The sequence below is a fragment of the Pinus tabuliformis genome, chromosome X, assembly GCF_031772625.1.
Source record: "Pinus tabuliformis cultivar Carrire ecotype Pingquan chromosome X, CPIR1, whole genome shotgun sequence".
In the NCBI taxonomy this organism is placed as follows: domain Eukaryota; kingdom Viridiplantae; phylum Streptophyta; class Pinopsida; order Pinales; family Pinaceae; genus Pinus; species Pinus tabuliformis.
The window spans coordinates 395,076,361-395,095,911 of NC_142308.1; the positions used below are offsets into that span (position 1 = coordinate 395,076,361).

At 41.9% G+C, this 19,551-nt stretch overlaps 1 protein-coding gene across 4 annotated transcripts in view; it reads left to right on the plus strand.

Annotated features, from left to right (window-relative positions):
- The window catches only part of SPPL3 (SIGNAL PEPTIDE PEPTIDASE-LIKE 3), a 303,499-nt gene that overhangs the window by 229,528 nt on the left and 54,420 nt on the right, over positions 1 to 19,551 (plus strand). For 2 of the 4 annotated variants that reach the window (XM_089446399.1, XM_089446400.1), the window contains exon 12: positions 15,074 to 15,144. The exons of 1 other annotated variant lie outside the window; for it this stretch is intronic. In XM_089446399.1, coding sequence (XP_089302525.1) covers positions 15,074 to 15,144 — 71 coding nt within the window. Of the gene's footprint in view, positions 1 to 15,073; positions 15,179 to 19,551 lie in introns of all 4 variants that reach the window. One more of the 4 variants, XM_089446401.1, reaches the window with a different exon arrangement.

Consider the following 19,551-nt stretch of genomic DNA (forward strand, 5'->3'; position numbering starts at 1 on the left):
CCATTTCTGGCACCCTAGTTGTATTCACGAAATCTGCTTAATAATACAAACCCTCTATATGCTGCACCGATTTTCCCGAATTGTATTTTTCTGGGGACGATTGTCCAAAAATAACGGTGTCCCTTGTGTTATTGTCTCCATTTATTTCAATGCATGATTTGTATATTTGTGAAGGTTGCAATAGTGTTTACTTCGATGTTTATGTAATTAAATAACTTGTAAATGTAAAGAACAAGTAGGAGATTGTAAACCAGTAATAGTAGTAGGGGTTTCTTATGTGTTAGATTCATGAATTTTCACATGGTATTAGAGGGATTGCAGATCATAGGCGACTGAAGACACCAGCTGAGAAATCTGAGAATTTGCAGCAGAGAAGTAGCTGTCCCGAGAGACAGCGCTGTTCCAGAGTTGAAGAGGCAAGAGGAGGAGTGACGCAGTGCAGAGAGTGTTTCACAGAGGCTCACGCAGTGCCTGTGTCAGCATTATGAGCCGGGAGAGGAAGACACAGTAGCTGGGAGGAGTCGATGCAGTAGCTACGTCAGCCATCAGGGCCAACGCAGAGGCAGAGGAGGGTAGATCAAACTCACGTAGAGCTACGTCATCCTTCTGAGCCAGGAAGGATTGATGCAGTTGGCTGGGAGGAGAAGATTCAGCCCACGCAGAGATTGCGCAGACCCTGAAGGGCTCAGATTCTTCGAGTTGTCAGGGCTAAGGGCGCTGTGTAGATTTTGATTTATGGAGCTGGTGGGACGCTGTTTCTGTTGGTGCAAAACTGTGTCTAAGGAGATTGAACCAAGGCAGACGGAAGCACTACATCGGCAGATTTCTAGCCAAGAAATCTAGATGCGGGTTGCAGTGACAAAGGAGGATTGGAGAGGAGTGATTCGACGGTTGGCCGGAGGATTTTCGAGAGGGAAATCAGGACTCAGAGGGAGTCTAGAGAAGAGGAGCAGAGATGGCAATGAATGGGTTGAGGGATCAGGACAGATTGGACGGAACATCCATTTTTGTCATCTGGAAGGCTAGGATCCTGGCAATCCTAGACAAACATCGCATCAAGGACTATGCCTTGAAGGTTGTTGCTGAACCAGTCGACGCTGATCCATTGAAGAAATACGAGGAGGCCTAGACTAAGGTCAAGTGCATGATCCTAGAATGGGTCAAATATCATGTAGTACCACACATTGTTGAGAAGAACACAACAAGGGAGATGTGGGAGAGCCTGACCACCTTGTATCAGGGCTCTTCCTTGCAGCGGAAGATACTATTAGAAAATTAGCGGAGACAGTTGTAGATGCATAAAGGAGAGGAGATAGATCCCTTCCTTCTTAGGTTGCAAGGGATTCGCGACCATCTTAATTTCGTGGGGTCCACACCGGATCCAGAGTTCATGGTCAGGACTGCCCTGAATGTAGTGTCCGAGGAGTGGGAGACGTTTGTCCAAAGCAATTTGGGCAGAGAAACTCTCTCCAGTCGGGAGGAGATGTGGGCAGCTCTTCGACAGGAAGAGCTCAAGAGATTGACCAAGGCAGGGAGTAGCGGTAAGGGAGGTCGAATTGAGGAGGAGGAGGATGCAACTCTCGCATCAACGGGACAACAAGGGCTACAAAAGAGGAAGAAGAAAGACATCTCTAAGGTCAAGTGCTTCAACTGTGGGGAGCTAGGACATTATGCCTCTTAGTGCCCCAGGAAGAAAGGCAAGGGAGAAGCTTCTGACTCAAAGGCTGCTCCAGCAAAGGTGGAGAAGGATGTCGACACTGAAGATGATTGTTCCATGAGTGCACATGCGCCTCTAGGGAAGAGGTGGGGAGACATGGAGCTGTAGTCAAGAGGACTACAGAACGGGGAAGGATCCTTGAGGTGCCCAAACTCTTGGATCGCATATGGCTACGAGAGCCCTTAACAATAGTAGCATGATGGCAGGTGTCGAGTGGAGCAAGGTGTGATGGAGTGGCAAGGCAGTGCTAGAGTGCAGAAGTCTGTAGTAGTGCAGTGGAGGTTGCAGCAGTGCGAGAGGCACAGAAGAGGTTGCAATAGCGCAATGGCAGCAAAAGGAGCACAGGATAGCAGCAGAGGTAGCTTCAACATCATGAGGCTTCCAGACATACCAAGATGTCAGTGTTTGGGTGAAGTTAGTTACTTACTTTTTGGTAACTGAGTTGCAGTGTGTGAAAATTCTATTACTGCAACAACTGATTTATTTTACCTACTTATTCTTCATTAAGTTATTTATGAAATCCCTTCAGTAAATATTAAAATAAATTCTACTGTAGACATCACACCATTAAACAGAAACAAATACATCCACAAGAATCAAACACATCAACACAGTTACTTTTGGACAATTGTCCCCGGAAAAGCCCAATGCGGGAAAATCGGTGCAGCAGAGGAGGATTTTATTAATCAGCTTTTCTTGAGTACAACTAGGGTGCCAAACTGGCTCACCCAACAGAGATAAATTCTCAGGAATTTCCCCTAGACTTAGCGTCAATCCAACTAGCCTCTGCACAGCTCCCAGACCCTCTACGTCAGCACTTTGCCCCACTGCGTCAGCACTTGGCCTCTTTGTGTCACCCACGCATGCCCTCCAGTGACTGTGTAGTCCTGCTGCCTCAGTGTCTTCCTGAGTGGCTCTGCGTCTGCCTCTCTGATCTCTGCGCTGATCCTCTGACACTGTCTCTGCCTCTCTGTTACGTACTCACTACCTCTTCTTGCAATCCAGTCTTCTAGTTCGAATTTCTCAGCAAACCCCGCTCTAGAGATCGAACTGACTTATCTCCCTCAGTACATTTCCAATTGACCCTCAAGCCTTCTCTTATACTTTTCCTGTTGATAAGTCAACGGTCGAGATTAAGTCCCTAATCAACGACGAAGATTAAAATAGACTTGATCTTCATCTCTTAGAAGCTTCTCATCCTTAACTTTATTAATACCCATTAATATTTTTATTTTCCTAAGTTTAGACTTATGAGCTCATTAAAAATATTAATTATTTTAATAACTCTTCATCTGGATGGAATTTTCCAAAACGATTTCTGGGACTTGGAGATCTCATGTGCTTTAGCCTCTCCACCAATTTTCATGGCTAGAGCACATCCGATGCTATCGGAAATCAACACTCCCTCTTAGCGAGGAATGTGCTCTAGTAATACTCCACAATTGAGCATCAACCTGATCATCTGACACTGGTACCTGTGTTGATGTTTAGCTATTCTGCCCAACATCCTCTGCACTGTTTCATCTTGTACTGCTGCCCATGGCTCTACCACTGCCACTGCTACATCTGTACTGCAACTCCCTCTGCATCCGTGCTACTGTTGGTCCTTCTTACCAACACTGCATCTGCATTGCAACATCATACCCATTTTTGCTACTGAAATGAATTTTTTATCATCCCCATCTTCTCCCTCAAATAAGCAAACTTTGTTCTTCCAAGGGCCTTGATAAGGATGTTTGCCACCTGTTCTCCTGTAGTAGTGTAGCTCAACTGTACAGTTCCTCGTTGGACATAGTCTCTGACAAAGTGAAACCGAATATCAATGTGCTTTGACCGATCATGAAATACTGGATTCTCAGAGAGCTTGATGCAACTCTAATTATCACACATGATCCTGGTCGCTTCCATCCTTCTTCTGAATAGGTTCACAAGCAGTTTTCTAAGCCATATGGCTTCGCACAAAGCTGTGCTAGCAACCATATATTCTGCTTTAGTTGAGCTAAGAGCTACGAATTTTTGTTTCCTACTGCACCAGGAGGTCATTACCGATCCAATGTTGAAATAGTACTGAGAGGTACTTTTTCGATCCACTGAACTTCCGACCCAATCTGCATCAGTAAATCCACTCAATCTGATATCCTTACTCCTGGTGTACAAGAGTCCATAATTGATTGTTCCCTGTAAATATCTAAGAACATTTTTGGCTGCTGCCCAGTGCGCCCTCTTCGGTTCCACAATGAACTGACTGAGGGTGTTGACAGCGTAACAAATGTCTGGCTTGGTATTGACCAAATACATCAGAGACCCTACGAGTTTCCTGTATAAGGTGGGATCAACGTCCTTGTCTTCTGATGCATCAATTTTATTCCAGTTGGTGATCATTGGAGTAGTCATAGGCCTACAGTCCTGCGTCTTGAATCTCTTCAGAATTTCGGTAGCATATCTCCCTTGTCCAAGGAAGATCTCCCCCGTTTGGTGCCAAACTTCCAACCCCAGGAAATAATGCATCTGTCCCAAATCCTTCATGTCGAATTTTGTGGCTAGATTCTTCTTGCAGTCCTCGATGAGCCTGGATGATCCTATCAGGAAGAGATCATCCACATATAATACTAGGATTAGAGGCTCATTCTCTACAACCAGATAGTAGAGATTTGGATCTGCATCTCTATTGACAAACCACATCTTCTGCAAGTAGCCATCAATTCGACCATACCACGCTCTAGGTGCTTGTTTGAGCCCATATAAGGCTTTCTTCAATCTGCATACACGAGATTTATTCTCATGTGTCTCAAGGCCTTCTGGCTGTTCAATGTATACTTCCTCTTGTATTACCTCGTTCAAAAATGTCGTTTTGACATCCATCTGATGAATCTCCCATTTCATCTGCGTTACAATAGATATCACGGTTCTAATAGATGTATACCTGGCTACTAGGGCGAAGGTCTCTTCGTAGTCAATTCCTTCTGAGCATACCCCTTAGCCACAAACCTGGCTTTGTATTTTTCCACACTGCCGTTTGCAGCGTATTTAATCTTGTAGATCCATCTCGAACCTACCACCGATCTGTCTTGAGGCCTAGGTACTACTTCCCAGACATCATTCATCATTATAGAGTTGTATTCCTCTACCATTGCATCCATCCAAACTTGATGTTGAGTGGCCTCCTGAAAACTGGAAGGCTCCCCATTCTGAGCTACTAAGGCTTGACATCTATCTGGCTGTTTTTGCTCCCTTTTATTGTTTCTTGGTGCACCGATGAAATCTTCTGCATCCCGTAGAATCTGTCGAAGTTCCCGACTTGTTCTTCCTCTGGTAGCAGGTGCATCTGTTATCTCCTCCTCTTCCTGTGATTCTTCCTATTCTGAGGGAGAATTCTTGGCTTCCGCTGGTTGAAGTGGTTTGACCAACGGCTCATCTTTTGACTGCTCCTTGGAAGGCATTTCTTGAGATTTTCTGAAGGCCCTATCTTTCATGAACTTCACATCTTGTCGAACTACTACCTTCCTGCTCCCTGGAAGATAGATTCTATATGCCTTAGCGTTCTTGCTATATCCCACTAGATATCCTTTATCTGCTGTTTGATCTAACTTCTTCCTTTTCTCCTCGGGTATACGGAAATATGCTAAACTCCCAAATATCCTGAAATCGTTGACTTTAGGTGTCTTCGCGATGAAGACTTTCTCTGGAGTAATCTTGCCGAATGCCCTATGAGGAGTTCTATTCTGGACATAGACTGCCGTGTTGCATGCTTCTGCCCATATGAATTTCGGCATATCCTGATCATACATCATAGCCCTAGCTGCTTCCAAGATAGTCCTGTTCCTCCTTTCTGCTACTCCATTCTACTTCGGATTGTAAGAAGCTGTCCACTCTCTTTTGATGCCCTCCCTAGTGCAAAAATCAGTGAAGTCCTTATCGACATATTCTCCACCATTGCCTGAGCGCAAAACTTTTATTTTCTTCCTTGTCAGATTCTCTACCAGAGCCTTGAACTCTTTGAATCGACAGAAAAACCTCATCTTTGGTTTTCAGAAAATAAATCCAAGTTTTCCTGGAGTGGTCATCAATGAAGGTGACGAAGTATTCGACACCACTAAGAGCTTTAGTGGACATTGGTCCACAGATATCTGAGTGTATCAATCCTAGTACACTCTTGGCCCTGTTTTTACTTCTAGGAAATGTTGCTTTGGCATACTTGCCTAGAGCACATCCTCTGCATACATCATCTCGTTCTGTACTAAGATCTGGAACTCCTGTTACAGTTTTCTTGAGAATTCTCAGAGCCCCATGGTGTAAATGTCCCATTCTTTTGTGCCATAGTTCATTCAAATCCTTGTCTCCATTACTGCCTATCAGTGCCATTGGTGATTCTAGCTGTAACTTGTACAACCTGTTACTTCTGATTCCGATCTGCACTTTCTTTTTCCAACTCGGGTGTTTGACGTATACTTTCTCCTTAATGAAGAAAATGTCATAGCCCTTGCTTTGAAGTTGTGATACAGAGAGTAAGTTCATTCCTAGTCTTGGCACATGCAACACATTGGTAGCACGAAACCACTCTCCCGTTTTTGTTTGAAAAACTATGGTACCCTTCCCTATTGGAGCACACTTTTCCTTATTCCCCATGGTGATCTGAAAATTCATCTTTTCCTCTTGATAATCTGGGAAACATTCTCGGATTCCTGTCATATGCCAGGAGGCTCCACTATCTATATACCATACCTCTGATGATGCAGAACTTGTCACACAAGCAACTTCTTGTTCCAATCTGGAACCCAAAATAGGAAAGTCGAAATTACTATCTCTTGTGCAATTGTCTGAAAATCGGCACGAGTCTCCTTTCATAGATGCCTCTGCATCATGATCTCGACCCATAATTGATTTCCCTTCCTGTCTTTGATTCCTTCCTCTGATACCATGTGAAAATTCTATTACTGCAACAACTGATTTATTTTACCTACTTATTCTTCAATAAGTTATTTAGGAAATCCCTTCAGTAAATGTTAAAATAAATTCTACTACAAACATCACACCATTAAACAGAAACAAATACATGTACAAGAATCAAACACATCAACACAATTATTTTTGGACAATTGTCCCCGGAAAAACCCAATGCGGGAAAACCGGTGCAACAGAGGAGGATTTTATTAATCAACTTTTCTTGAGTACAACTAGGGTGCCAAACTGGCTCACCCAACAGAGATAAATTCTCCGACACTTCCCATAGACTCGATGTCAGTCTAGCTAGTCTCTGCTTAGCTCTTAGGCCCTCTGCGTAGCGCTCTGCCTCACTGCGTCAGCGCTTGGCCTCTTTGCGTCACCCACGCATGCCCTCCAGTGACTGCGTAGTCCTGCTGCCTCTGCGTCTTCCTGAGTGGCTCAGCGTCTGCGTCTCTGATCTCTGCGCTGATTCTCCGGCACTGTCTCTGTGTCTCTGTTACGTACTCGCTACCTCTTGCTGCAATCTAGTCTTCTAGTTCGAATTTCTCAGCGAGCCTCGCTCCAAAAATCGAACTGAATTGTCTCCCTCAGTATATTTCCAACTGACCCTCAAGCCTTCTCTTATACTTTTCCTGTTGATGAATCGACGACCAAGATTAAGTCCCTAATCAACGGCTAAGATTAAAATAAACTTGATCTTCATCTCTTAGAAGCTTCTCATCCTTATCTTTATTAATACTCATTAATATTTTTATTTTCCTAAGTTTAGACTTAGGAACTCATTAAAAATATTAATTATTTTAATAACTTTTCATCCGGATGGAATTTTTCAAAACGATTTCTGGGTCTTGGAGATCTCATGTGCTTTAGCCTCTCCACCAATTTTCATGGCTAGACCACATCCGATGCTATCCCAAATCAACACAGTGCAACAGTTAGCAGTGGCAGTGCTATGGGTAACATGATGCAACATGTTGAGAGGGAGCTGCAGCACAAATGTAGCAGTGGTAGTGGCTGTGACATGGGCAGCAGTATAGGAAGCAACAATGCAGTGGATGTGGGGCAACAGACCAAGCATCAAGACAGAGGACCGATGCAGAGGATCAACATGCTGCTTCTATGATCAGGCATTGCTAGAGCGCATTCCTCGCTAAGAGGGAGTGTTGATTTTGGGTAGCATCGAATGTGCTCTAGCCTTGAAAATTGGTGGAGAGGCTAAGGCACATGAGATCTCCAAGACCCAGAAATCGTTTGGAGAAATTCTACCCAGATGCAGAGTTATTAAAATAATTAATATTTTTAATGGGTTCCTAAGATTAAACTTAGGAAAATAAAAATATTAATGTGTATTAATAAAATATGGGTGAAAAAGTTCTAAGTAATGAGGATCAAGCCAGTTCTGATCTTAGCCTTTGATTAGAGACTTAATCTCGATTGGTTAAGATTCAACATGAAAAGTATAAGAGGAGGCTTGAGGGTCAGTGGGAGACACACCAAGTGATCAAAGAATTCGATCTTCTGGGGCGAGGCTTGTTGAGGAAATTGAGTTAGTGATCAGAGTTGCAGTGAGGAGCAGTTCAATAAGGGATTTTCATCCGAGGCTGAAGAATACATAGTAGAGAGGCAATGCAGTGCTAGGAGAGATAGCGCAGGCCCTAGAAGGGCTGACACAGAGGCTGAAGAGTTGACACAGAGGACATAGAAGGCTGACGTAGGTGACGAAGAAGCCATAGAGGCTGACGATGGGCCTCAGAGGCAGCACTGGGGAGATTCTGTGAGGCAGACTGGGAGCAGATCAACAGATTGTGAGCCGGGAGAGGGTGACCCAGCTCCTGGAGGAGTGATGCAATTCCAGAGTAGTGCTTGGAGCAGTTTTCGCTGTCCAGCATAGGGAACAACCGGAGTTGCTGTGGGGTTTGATCATCTGTTTTCTAATTTGCCGGAATATCTGTCTCCGGATAGAGGTACTACTGCTAAGGATATTCCCTATTGGGTGAGCCATTTCTAGCACCCTAGTTGTATTCATGAAATCTGCTTAATAATACAAACCCTTTATATGCTGCATTGGTTTTCCCGAATTGGGTTTTTCTAGGGGCAATTGTCCAAAAATAACGGTGTCCCTTGTGTTATTGTGTCTGTTTATTTCAGTGCATGATCTATATATTTGTGAAGGTTGCAATAGTGTTTACTGAGATGTTTATGCAATTAAATAACTTGCTAATGTAAAAAAAAGTAGGAGATTGTAAACCAGTAATTGCAGTAGGGGTTTCTGATGTGTTAGGTTTAGGAATTTTCAGATCCCTTTGGGGAAATTCACCCCATATCTGCCCAAATTTCAACACCATGGCCATGGCACTTAGCCATGAAGTCTTTCCTGTTAATCTCGGTTGTCATTGATGTCAATATGGCACTAGCCTAGATGGCAAATATTCTTGAGATGTCTGGTTCCAAATGACGATGTCATAATTCTTGTTTGAAGAAGATGTCAAGAAACTAATGAAGAAGTCTTGCCCGAACAAGTCCTTGAACTAACTATAATGTTGCTAAGTGCCAATCATGTGCCTTGATTGGTGATCTAGACCTTAGGTGCCAATATACAAGCCTTTGAAGTGGAGGACTATAATTGATGAAATCATACACGTGATAATGTCATACTCTTTAAAGAATGACCACACTTTGACATAATTGGAAGACTACTTTGGTGTCTTTGACAAATTAATGAAGGCTGCACTATGACATATTACTGCACTATCATTGAATACATGATGCTATACCTTCATCATGATGCTGGATACTATCATGATGACATTATTGGTGCAAAACAATGGAGAAGCCACGCTGTCCCAAAACATTCCTCATACTGTTCCAAATATTTTATGCACAGAAATTTAAGGACAGTCACAAATAAAAATATTTTTTACTACCTTAGAGGCAGAATCTCACCATGAGACCTTCACCATCTTGAAGAGCTTAATTTTGCCTTTCCAACGAGCTATTACTCAGCCCGAAACTCCAGGCGGTTTGGGAGAAATTAATTTTTGAAGTTAAGTTATTAATTCTGGACATGGAGCTGACCTGAGCAAGCCTACACAAGTCGACCTCCAAACAGTGACGTATCTCGTTGTTTGACATTGCAAAAATTGCTATTAATAGGGGATTTCAGACTTCATTATAGTATAAGATCTGCGGTGAAGGAGCACAGAATTACAGCCATTGTTCACAACTTGTGAACTTTGAAGAGGGAGCTTGAAGGAATTGTTTTTGGGCTTGAATTTATTGAACAATGGATCCTTTGAATACAGCTCTGAATTTATTGAACAACGGATCCTTTGAATACAGCTCTGTGGTGCACCCATTACTCGGATACTTGACTGTGGTTACAACTCTTGATTGGGTCTCGGACTATTCTTGACTCTGATTATTCGGATCCTGAACAGTGTGCATTGTTGATGGTGGAATCTCCTCTTAAACAGCAGCTCATATATCCTGTGTGAACCAAGCAGTAGTATTCCTCCACCTCAGTAAGCAGTAGCAGTTTCTGAAGTACGATCATGATTGCAACAGTATGATCATTTGAGATTATGATTGTAGTAAAAGTCTTGTGAACAGTAAAAACTAGTTGTTTTGAGCAGATGGAAGCATAGTTTGAAGGCTTATTGCAGCAGACTGATAAAGCATTCTTGAAGGCATTGTTTGGACAGAACCTTAGAGCAGCATTGTGTAGACATCTTGAAACAGTCCTAGAAGCAGCTAGAAGCAGACTTGGGTTGGCAGTTACTTTGGAACATTGTCATGATGACAAATTGAAGGATTATGTTTGGAACTTGTGAAGCTTTGCTTTGAAGACTAATCTTGGTATAGCTGATTTGAATATTGTTTGAGAGCAGTCCATCAGACTTTGTTTTGAAGATATTTTGAAGTAGTATATCTTGAAGTGGATTTGTAGCTTCCTTGGGGATATTCTTGAGCATACCTTGGAGAGTCATCAAGCAGCCCATTGAAGACACCTTAAGGGATTCTTGAAAACATTTGGAAGACTAGTAGAAGTTGTTTGTGAAGGCACCCTTGGAGATGATGATACATTGAAGCTGTCATGAGGTGACCTTGAAGAAGTTTTGTTTGGGTAGAGCAATGGTGACACCTTCATGTGAAGAAGAAGGTTGTCATTGATGATGTGACGTGGAGATTAAGTGAAGGCATTGCTGAAGATTGATAGGGCTCGGTGAAGAAGACATTGGGTGCTGTGAAGTACTACTAAACACATCTTGATGAAGTAAAGAAAGGGTTGGAGCCCTAGAGGATCAGAATCCTCAAGAACCTAGGTCGGAGCCTGAGCCTGAACCAGATATAGGGTTGGAGCCCTTGAAGTTGGTGCCTCAAAATTGACAAGGTTGGTGCCTTGGAAAGCCCAAGTCGGTGCTTGGCACATTACAGGTTGGAGCCTGGGGAATTGAAGATTGGTCTCTTCATCTAGGGTTGGAGCCCTACATATGTTGTACTTTATTTATTGTAAAGAAGAAATTAATAAAAGCATTTATTCTTATTGTTCATTTTGTGTTCTAAATATAAGTGATCTAACTAGTAAAAGAAATAATTGAAAAGAAATACTGGTTCACCCCCCCCATATTTCCAACATTTCCCCTTCATTGCCATTATTATCACTAACACCTATGAATTGAAGGGTTGACCATGGAAATGTCACCTCCCCTTAGGGGATGGAAGCACCTAATAGGGTTGATTCGCTAGCCACCTCTAATAAGATAGTGAATACTTTTATGGGACTTGGTTTAGTTAGATATTTGAAGGTGATCCCAGTCTGAAGTTTTACTATGCCCTTAACAATTAAGTATGGTCCAGTATGATGCATCTCTAGTCATTGTCTCAAATGAGTGGTTGCATTCATTTGAGTTTGAGATGTTTTTGCTAGATGGTTCCTCGCAAAGTAACAAAGGCCTCAAGGGCACACTCATTCTATGCCTACTCCACATGATGCTTGGGTAATACTACACTTCCAGGGAGCAGGTATGACCTTGTAGATGTAGCGTTGCCTCTCCTCATCAGAGACCAGAGAATTTGGAATTTTGATGATCCCAATAGTTGATTGACTCTTTTGAGCACCCTTAGATGCTGAAACGCTGAGCACAATTTGCTTAGCATTGGATATTCTTAGTGATGTATCCAATGGACCCAACATGCCCCCAAGCTGGCCTCGACATTGTTTGATGGGCATGCATGGATCCGGAGTCCAAAAGATGATGATCATCCCCAGGATGATTAGGAGGGCTTGTACCACATCATGGAGCCCCAACAGTTGAGAGAGATTGCACCATGTTGTCTTGATGACGTCCATGGAGATGATGCAGGTCACACAAAGTTGGGTTTTGGACACATGGAGATGTTTTGAGGCTTGATTTGAGGACTCTTCCTTAATTCATGGTTGATTATGATGGTTGGAGATACATCTGGCCCTCATCTTGCACTTTTGGAGCCCTACTATTGCTAAAGGGGCATGGCGTCATGCATGAAGAGGATTTTTGGCTCACACGTGTGGGAAATTAGTGGCTTATTTTGTTGTATTGAGCTATTGGGTTGGCTTGTAACCCATTTAGTTCATGTTCACTCAAAATCAAGCTTGTTATTCAACTTTTAAACTAATTAATGGATGTGATTGACCTCACATAAATAGAGGATTACTCCATTTTGTTTATTCATCGACACTTGTGGATTTCTTCCTCCTTTAGAGGGCTTGACTTAGCCTAGATGTAACTCACAACTTGTGGAGATGTGATCTTTTTGGAGCTATTGCTATTGAGAATAATTTGTGTCTTGGAGATGTTTTTTTGGGATTGAAAGAAGGTTATTTCTTGGAAAAGTAATAAGTGTAATTGCATATTTTTAGTGGTTTTTCATGTGATGAATGTATGCAGGGGTTTTTCTTATTTCATGTGCGTATCTTTATTGGAAAATCTTGCTTGATCATTTCATGTTAAATTTATTTTCCTTGAATGCCATAGATGACCTCCTAGGGAGCATTCCTCTAATTAATTTCTCCCCCTCATAAAAGGATAGCTAGGGTTTATCAAGTGAAAACATGGGTTTCCCCCTTACTCCAAGCATAAATTTAATTTCTCTTAAATTTAGCCCTAAAGACTCCATCACCCAAGTAGGGAAATGCACTGGGAATCCTTATGGTGGTCAAAAATCATAAAAACTTTATTGTTTTCTTCCTCCTTATTTTTCCAAGTCCTTCAAGGAAAGCCGCTAGGGCTAGTGCATAGGGACGAATTCAACTAGGGCTCCTATTAGGAGGACATTGAGGCTTTTGTAGCTGGAATTCACTTTGACTGGTCATTAGAACTCAAAATTTAGTTCTTTTCATGGTTGAATTAGCCCTAATAGGGATGATGTCTTCAACCTTAGGCAATTTGTGCCCTAACAAGACACTAACCTTACCTAGGGCATCAACTTGAGACTTATTGTGAAGGTTTTCCCTCTCCTTTTGTTGATTATATTATCTGCAAAACTTTTCTTGGTGCTTGCATGCCTAGACACTCCTTTATTGATCCACATCTTGAAACCCTAAGCGTCAAGTGCCTCTCTAAGTTTTCGTATATAGTAAGCTGCTCCTACACAGAGAATTGTGCCCTTGTTCTTCTAAGAAGTACCTTACATAGCTTACATCACCTTAAGCCAATTAACTTAGAATATCCTTTAGGTGAACTTGGGAAGCCTCCCGTGTGGTGAAATTCTACTAAAGAGCAGGAGGAGGATTGCTGAGGTGACAGTGGCAATCCACCTCATTGTTGCATCTAGGTTCGGCCCTTGCCTTGTGAGGTCTCTCACAAGGCCTGCTAGATTTTGAGGCAACATAACCTTTGGGAGATTTTATGAGTGGAAGCAAAGCTACCATTGGGATGCATATTAGTTTGTTGTGTCTGTTGAGAAATCAATAGGCTTATGAAATTAGGGCAGATTTCTCTTTGCATGATAACTAGTTGTGAATTTGTTGGATTCTTTATTATTATTATGTTTTTCTTCTTTCATCAATTAATTATCAAAATAAAATATGAATATCACAAGAAACAGAGAACACAAGATGTAGGCTTCTCCAAGTCAGGGCAAAAACCTCACAAGGGGGAAAACTCAGAAAAATTTCCTCTTCTTATAGAATCAGATCAAAGTGAGATTTCCAAGATCCAAGACAAAGACCAATATCTCCACAATAGCCCCAAGTCAGTCCTCCAACTTTTGCAAAACTTGCATTATCATGTCGCTAAAGCTTACATCAACATGCCCCTCTGAAGCTCATATTAACCATAGGAAAGATATCTCAGAACCATTGAGAAAACATCACAGGAAGGTCATATCAATCACAGAAGATAAGCCACAGGGATTTCGCATCAATTGCAGAAGGCTAGCCACAGTAAACTTTGAATAAATTGCAGAAGGTAAGCCACAAAAATTCTCATCATCTTCAGAGGATAAGTCATAGAAATTCACATCATTTTCCAGATCCCATACCACAAAAAAACTCGTCTATTCTGCTCCAGAGAAACTCGCTATCCTTGTCACAGAGACTCACATATCTTGCCACAGAACACCAGCAAATTGCTTGCCAAAATGAAGGAGAACAGGTGCCAATACATAGTTGTTTGTCTATGCGAAGGGTCATGTCCCTTGGACAGGCCGACTTGTCCATCTGGAGGGTGGACTTGGTCTTTGTGGAGGACAATTTTTTTTTTCTCTTTTTTCTGACAAGAAGTCCAAATGGGACTTTGACTCTTTGACTTATAATAATTTTTTCTTTCGAGTCAATAAGTCCTAGAAGCATGGAGAACATGCTTATCTAATGAAAGACAATTTTTTTCCCCTTCTTTTTCCTTTTTACATCAAATACATAATGATACAAGTACAATGATAATTATGAAGACCAAACCTCGTTACGCTTTTCAACAGTACCCACTAATGGGACTTTGGTTTTGAATATTAGGAGTTTCACTGTCATTGGAATTTTACAAAATTTTTGGATAGAGATTGTGGTGTCATAAGCAATTTGATTTTAGGGGTTTCATGATGGGCTTTAACTAAAATTTCAATTCTAGTTTTTTGTTTCAATGAAAAAGTCATGTATATTCACGAGGAATATATATATATATATATATATATATATTCTGCCAGTCATCTGGCTGTCTAAAAAATTTCAATTCTTGTTTTTTTACATGACAATTTATTTTTTGATATTGTTTTGACGTCCTTGTACACTGTATAATTTTAAGCTTATATTTTTATGTTATCTGTGTGTTTAAGAGTAAACATAGATCATGGATGATATAGGTACATTGCCTCAATGTACCACTAGATATATTTTGTTTCCTAGGTTGCTTTCTAATGTCACATTCTTAAATATTGCAGATATGACCGGTCAACAAAAAAGGGCCTTTGCAATGGGTATTTTCTCTGGTCAACGATTGGATATGGAGTTGGTGTGTTACATTCTTTCTACTTTACATTGATTTGGTTTGTGCTAAATTTTATTATGTGTTACTGCAATGTAGGATTACTCAAGCAACCCAGCTAATGTTTTCTTATTGTGAATAGACTTTTGATTGGTTGTGTTTTTCATTTAATTTCCCTACGCAATGACAAAATTGCAATGGTTTAGGAAACAAACTGTTACCCTGTATTTTCCCTGATCTTATCACTTCTAAATTCTAATACAAATTTATATATGTGCCTCGGAAAACTGAGTTCCTGTTTGATAGTTCTCCCATCCAAAGATCTCATTCATCATGAGGATGAGTAGAATTACTATGTTGGCATTGAGATTTCATGGCACCTTCCAAGTGGGATTGGTAATGAGATCTTGACCTTGCAAATGAAATTAGCTGAGCTAAGTTTTCCTAGACCATCCAAAGTGAAAAATTGATGGGAAACTAACAGACTGATCCAAGATGATAGGCAGCTTTATTGTTATTAGTCATAGAGATGATGGTAATAATGAAATAAATTATTGTTCTCTTTATAAATTGATGTCTACTAAGATCACACCGTTAGTCAATTTCTAAGAAGAGTTTATGTTGGAATTCGTCTATCTTAATGTTGATAAGAATGCCAATGGATCATACATCATTTAATCTTTTCACATACCTACTGAAATAGGACTTGTTATAGCTTGAGTTTTGATTAGTCAACTTGGTTTGGCGGTTTCTCAAGTCAATTTGACACTTGTCAAAACTGTCAAGTGTCAATCAACTCCATGAGTTTGAGCAGATTCACTGTGACTGAAAACTGGCTAGTTTCATAAAGCTTAACAACTCCACACTATTACCTTTACTAGCAGTAGTATAAGAGATATTGCTTTCTTTCAGCATTAGTTATTATTCTATCTTCTATTTTGGACTGAATGTGATTGTTTTCAACTGTCCAACATTTTAGAGTGCATTTGGAGAGCATGTAGAAATTTGTGTCTAACTTGTAGCCTAACCCAGTTTTATGTTTTGCATGCTTTAATGCCCAAACCCATCATGAAACATGAGACTGATAATTGCATTTACATAAAAGATTAGGACTACTTTACCATATAATTACCAATACAGAAGACAAATTACATGCACACACACAATTAGCCACAGTAATTTTTGTTCAAATTGACCCTGGAAAAACCCCACAGCCTCTTGGGGAAAACCAGTCTTCTAATGGGGAGATTTATTTACTTCTTCAGAGAATTTTTTTACAACAAAAAATAATAATAAGAGATTACTTACCTCTTCCTTTTATAGAATCTTTTCTGAGGTACTTTATTCACTGAAATTTTGGGCAGATATTTCTTCACACAGTCTCTCTCTCCATCCAGCAAAAACTCGTCCTCTAAGCAGCTCCTCAACACAGGAAATTAAATCTCTGTTCAGTAAGTTGACCTCTCTTGGAATTCATGTTTCTTCAGCAGGGAATGTGGACACTTGGAACAGCTTCCTCCTCCCTTTACACATACGTTGAACCACTGCTAAAAGGATCCTGAAATGTATGCTGAACTCCTTAGGAATCTCGGGTTACAGTGTGGCTGTCTGTAGGAATTAATGGATGTCTGAAACCTGAAGTTTGGGCCTGGAACCTACTTGTTCAGACTTCCAAATGTCCTCTCCTTAAGCACTGAAGATGGGAGTGTTAGGAAATGATAAAGTGGCGGCTTATTAAACTTGTTTTCTTTAACCTTGATACTTGCTTGTGAATCTTTATCTTCTTTATGTTCTTTTAGTTGGATCTTTTCATCAAACAATATCAAGAAACAACAACAACAAAAGAGGACACAAATGTAGGCTCTGAGCCAGGGCAAAACCCCTCCAAAGGGAAAACCCGGAAACTCTTCTCTTCTTAGAATATGCTTCAAATGAGATACAACGACCCAATCCATAGACCAAGTCCTTCTCCCAGTACGAAGTCAGCCCTTCCTCTACACCAAACCGCTACATACTGTAACTTCGATCTGCCAACTACAACATTGCTACTTGACCTGCAACTTCGGCCTTGCAGCTCCTGAAGAAACCCTAATACAGCCTGCTTCTAGGACCTTCCAAGAGCGAGGCATCTCTTCCTAATGTCAGCGAGGTCTAGACAAAGTTTCCTTCATCACAGCTACAAGTTTCTGCACTTTGGTCTACTGGAACTCGGGCCTACAACTTCAACTTCTTTTTGCAACCCAGAAAGCCTAGAATTCCGCATGTGTGAGAGAGATAGAGCCCAAAAAAAAGAAATTGTGTCTTTCTTCCTCTTTCTTGACCCTTGCTCTCCTTCTTGCAGCTACCCAGCTATAGATTGAACTCTTTCTTGGATATCAAACTTGTGAGTGAGTATGTTCTAAATGAGGTCGAATTGCTCCTTTATATAGCCTTCTTTGTAGACTTCCGGAAGGCCTTTGACTCAGTCCCGAGGGAAGATCTTTCTAGAGCCTAAGAGAGATTGGCATTTCCTCGACTCTCCTGACAGCTATTATGCGCCTCTATCAGACCGTCCTTGGCCATCTCCACACAATCAAAGGAATGTCGGATTTCATCCGAAGCACCATTGGAGTCAAGCAAGGATGCCCGCTTTCTCCTACTTTATTCGGGATCTATATCGATGAGCTTGAGTCCTTCCTCCGGGAGCATATCCAAGATACAGATGGGTGTCTTCTTTACCAGGTCCTGATTTCCATCCTCCTCTTTGTAGATGATATTGCCTCCTCCCAAGAAGGCCTTCAGAGACAGCTGGATGCTCTCGCAGCTTTTTGTGACCAGAGGCATCTAACTGTGAACTTGGGTAAAACCAAAGTGATTATCTTCAATGGAGTCAAGAAAACCTCGGACTTCCACTTCCTATTTAAAGGAGAAGAGATCGAGATTGTCAGCATCTATACATATTTGGGAGTTCAGTTTTCAGGGCCTCACTTCAGCCTGCGGCCAGCCCTTCAGCCTCGGATCAACAAAGGGTATGGCTCCCTAGCCCTTCTGGAGAGGCAGTGTTTCCGGCACCATTTCCATGACATCTCGTCCAAAATGAGCATCATGGACACTTTGATTCGCCCCACAGTGCTTTACGGTTCAGATATTTGGGGTCCCTCTCTCCTAGAGTCAGATTGGGCTTCAGCGGAGCGGGTCGAGACCCTCCTTTTGCGCCGTTTCATTAGGTGCAAGCACACAGTTCCTCAGCACATCATTCTAGCAAAGTTCGAGGCTCAACCTTTCTGCCTAGAGGTATTATTCAGGTTAGCGTCGCTCCTACACAGGCTCCGAGGCTTGGTAGATGTGAGGAAGGGTTGTGATAGATACCCATATTTAGCATATTGCTCCTTGGAGAACATCGCCTGTATGCAGACAAGCCGATCCAAATGTTGGTACACTGGTGTGATAGAGCTCCTGGAGGCTTCAGGAATCTAGATTGACCATCTCCCTCCTTTTCATTACTCTCTGAATGCTCCAGGCCACCTCCTTCCCAATCAACAAGAGCTCAATAAAATCATTAAGGAGGATATTTACAGATGATACATTCAGACTACATGGACCAATCCTCCCAATGGGTTGCGTCCAAAAATGGCCTTCTACGCGGAGCATTGCCTAGAGATCAGGGATGGGCTCATCATCAGATCCCAGTGCATGTTCCAGCATTGGATGCATGTCCTTAGAATCCCTCTTGGGCAGCTCAGAGTTGGGTCTCACAGACTCCGGGTGGAGACAGATCACCACATCAATAGGGCTGGTAGGATTTGCCAGCTCTGTCACTTACAGGAGATAGAGACAGAGACACACCTCATCTTCGGATGCCCTGCTTACTATGAGATTCGAGGTTGTTTCCATTGTATCTTCAGGTCTTCTCAGACTTTGACCAGCTTCCTCAGATATGTTGATCTGAGATGCCTTGCACTTTATCTCCAGGAGGCCTTCAGATTTCGGGCCCGTTTTCTTCAGCCTCCCACCAGATCGGACACCACGCAGAAGATCACAGACTTCTTTAGAGCGCTACCATTAGCGCGGGGAACCAAAAGAACCATTGATCGACCCACAGACACTGAGACCAAATCAGTGCGGTCCCGGGGGGGCCGACCCACCAGACTGCACCAGCGCTCCAGGCATGGATCCACCCCTGGGAGGCGCCCTAGAACCTCCAGGCGACAACAACGACAACCCAGTATGCCCATAGGACAACAGACTTTGAGAAGCTTCTCTCAGTTTTCTTCTCTCGACCTCGGATGTTAGTAGGAACTGGACAGGAGACTCCTTTCTTCTCCTTCTTCTTCTTCTCCTTCTCTGCTTCATTCCAGTGCTTTGTTTTGAAGCCGAGAGCTTCTAGCTTCTACATTTACATTTACTTAGATTATAGATGTATTCTCTGCTTTTTAAAAGAAATGTTAAAGGGGA